General features: G+C 41.3%; 1 protein-coding gene across 1 annotated transcript; it reads left to right on the top strand.

Annotated features, from left to right (window-relative positions):
• The first annotated feature begins 251 nt into the window (after positions 1-251).
• On the top strand, positions 252-1,172 carry LOC149152221 (uncharacterized). The gene has a single exon (XM_089443421.1). The coding sequence runs from the start codon at positions 252-254 to the stop codon at positions 1,170-1,172; it is 921 nt and encodes a 306-aa protein (XP_089299547.1).
• Positions 1,173-2,995: the final 1,823 nt, after the last annotated feature.

The following is a 2,995-nucleotide window of genomic DNA, read 5'->3' as shown; positions in this document are numbered from 1 at the left end:
GCATTACAAGAACTGGGACAAATGCTTCTAAATTATGGTAAGATGGAAGCCCTAGAGGCCTTTTCACTAACCTCCTAAACTCTATTTAAATGAAAGTTCTTTCTTGGAATACTAGAGGGCTAAATAGCCAAACATAACAGCGTCTATTAAACAAGAAGGTCCAAAAGGAACAACCAGATTTAGTGTTTGTGCAGGAAACTAAATGCTCAAGCAACACAGTAATCAATATCAACAAAAAATTAGGTAAACGCATGGAATACTTGGAAACAACTAGTAATGGATGGGAGGGAGGTCTAGTTATTCTGTGGAATCCACAAGTAATCCAGCTCCTTTCCTCTGAGGCAGCCAGATCATACATAGCTATAGAAGTCCAAGTAGTAGGAAACTCTGAGACGTATCTTTGCACCAATGTCTATGGCCCCCAGAAGCTAGAGGCTAAGCTTCTATTTTTAAGAACTCTGCTTAACCTGAAGCTAAGATATCCCCAAGCTAAGGCGATCTTTGGAGGTGACTTCAACATGATCACCACACTCACGGAAAAGAGAGGAGGTTTAAGGAAACTCAACAGAGACTCTGAAGCTTTCCTAGACTTCATTAAGTCGGCCAATCTTGTGGATGTTTTCCCCAGAAGTGGTGTTTTCACGTGGAACAACAAAAGGGGAGGTGAAAAGCTAATAGCCTCTCATTTGGATAGATTTTTAGTAACAGAAAGAATATTGATGGAAGGAATCAGTGTGGAATCGGATATTCTTCCCAGTGGAGGGTCAGACCACTGGCCCATCACATTAACTGCAGCAATCCAGGGCACTCCTAGAAATAAACCTTTTAGATTCGAGAAATTCTGGCTCACTCATCCTGAATTCATTCAACAAATTGAACAATGGTGGAAAGAACCTTTGGGTATTAAAGGAACCAAAATGTATCGGTTACAGGGTAAGCTGAAACACATTAAAGCTAAACTCAAAGTCTGGAATCATGAAGTGTTTAGGAATATTTTCAAAGAAAAAAAGAAACTAGGAGAGCAATTGGAACATATTCATGAAGAATGGATTCAAGGGAACATAAACCAAGAAACCGTGAACAAGGAAAAGACACTTATGCAGGATCGGAAACTTCGTTGCCAACAGGAGGAAACACTTTGGAGACAAAAGTCTCGAGTTCAATGGCTTTAGGAAGGAGAACAAAACATGAAATTCTTCCATAGATCAGCAATGGACCATAGAGGAGCCGACAAAATTCTAAGCCTTAAAGATGATCAGGGGGCCATAGTACAGACACATCAAGAGATCTCCAACCTTCTTACTTCACATTTCAGCAGAATAGCTCAAGAACCTGGGATTGACAGAATGGAGGCAATTGAGGAACTTACATCCTCAATCCCCAAGCTAATTTCAGAGGAGAAAAACTTAGCTTTAACTCGTAAAATTTCCTTGGAAGAGGTGGAAGAGGCTGTAAAAGAAATTCCTAATGGTAAAGGACCTAGGCCTAATGGATTCACCATCGAATTTTACAAAGCCTGTTGGGATATAGTCAAAACATAAGTCTGGGAAGCAGTGGAGGATTCCTGGCATTCCGCTTCTATATTCAAATCCCTCAATTCCACCTTCCTTGCCCTCATTCCAAAGGAGGAGGAAGCTAACACACCATCAAATTTTCGTCGAATTGCGCTATGCAATGTCTTATACAAGATTATATCCAAAGTCATAGATAATAGAATGAAACCCATACTTCCAGGCATTATTTCAGAAGAGCAATTAGGCTATGTAGAGGGGAGACAAATTTTGGACAACATCTTACTAGCACAAGAGATGATTCACACACTCCAAACGCAGAAGAAAGCAGGTATGATGATGCAACTAGACCTGTCAAAGGCGTATGATAAGGTTAACTGGCACTATCTGGAAGCAATATTGAAAGCCTTTGGCTTTGCAGAACAATGGATAGTTTGGATCCTAGCTTTGGTCAAATCCACAAAATTTTCAATTCTGGTTAATGGAGCCCCAACTACCCAATTCTCTCCTTCGCAAGGTCTATGGCAGGGGGATCCTTTATCCCCTTTCCTTTTCATGATTTTAATGGAAGGTTTGAGTAGACTAATCCAAAATGCTAAAGAGGAAGGAGTTATTGAAGGACTTCAGCCCCTGCCCTCAATTCCAACAACTACTCACCAACAATTTGTTGATGATACGATGTTGCATGGGACTCCCTCAGTTAAAGAAGCATTGGGATTCAAAAGAATTCTAAATCTCTTCAGCAAGGCCTCAGGTATGGAGCTAAATCTCTCAAAATATTCTATCTTCTTTTTTAATACTCACATAGCTGTTCAAAACAATCTTTCTACCATCCTAGGCTTTAGAAGAAGCAACCTCCCCTTGAGATACCTAGGAGTTTCGTTAACGGACAAGCCATGGCAAAAATCGCACTGGGAAAAGATTTTAGCAAGCCTAGAAAAAATATGTCATCATTGGACACACAAAGCCCTTAACTTTGCAGGCAGATTGGTCTTAACCAAAGCAGTTCTCCAGGCCATTCCACAATATATGCTTTCCATTCTCCCAGCTCCCAAGGGAGTGCTGCAGAAGATAAGGGTCATCCAAAGGGATTTTCTCTGGTCGGGAAACTCAGAAAAGAAGAAATGGTCACTAATGGCGTGGAATAAGTTGTGCAAACCCAAACATCTGGGAGGGCTGAACCTACAGGACCCATCCATGGTTAACCGTGCTTGTGGTGCAAAATTATGGTGGAGGTGGTTGAAAGAACCTAAACTACCATGGGCCAAGCATTGGAAAGAAAAGTACGCTCAAAATCACAGACTACAAAACTTAATCCAGATGCAGGAAACTCCAGAGGGCTCACCAATTTGGAACCTCGTGAGAAACAACTAGCACATAATCCAGGAGCAAAGTTTTTGGGAGATTCGTGATGGAAATACAACCCTATTCTGGGAAGACGCATGGCAACAACTTCCCAAGCTGGAAAGCCCCGAATTCTTGGA

This window comes from Pinus tabuliformis, chromosome 9, assembly GCF_031772625.1.
Source record: "Pinus tabuliformis cultivar Carrire ecotype Pingquan chromosome 9, CPIR1, whole genome shotgun sequence".
NCBI classification, from domain to species: domain Eukaryota; kingdom Viridiplantae; phylum Streptophyta; class Pinopsida; order Pinales; family Pinaceae; genus Pinus; species Pinus tabuliformis.
The sequence above is the reverse complement of the archived record's forward strand: the minus strand, read 5'-3'. Positions and strand labels throughout refer to the sequence as shown.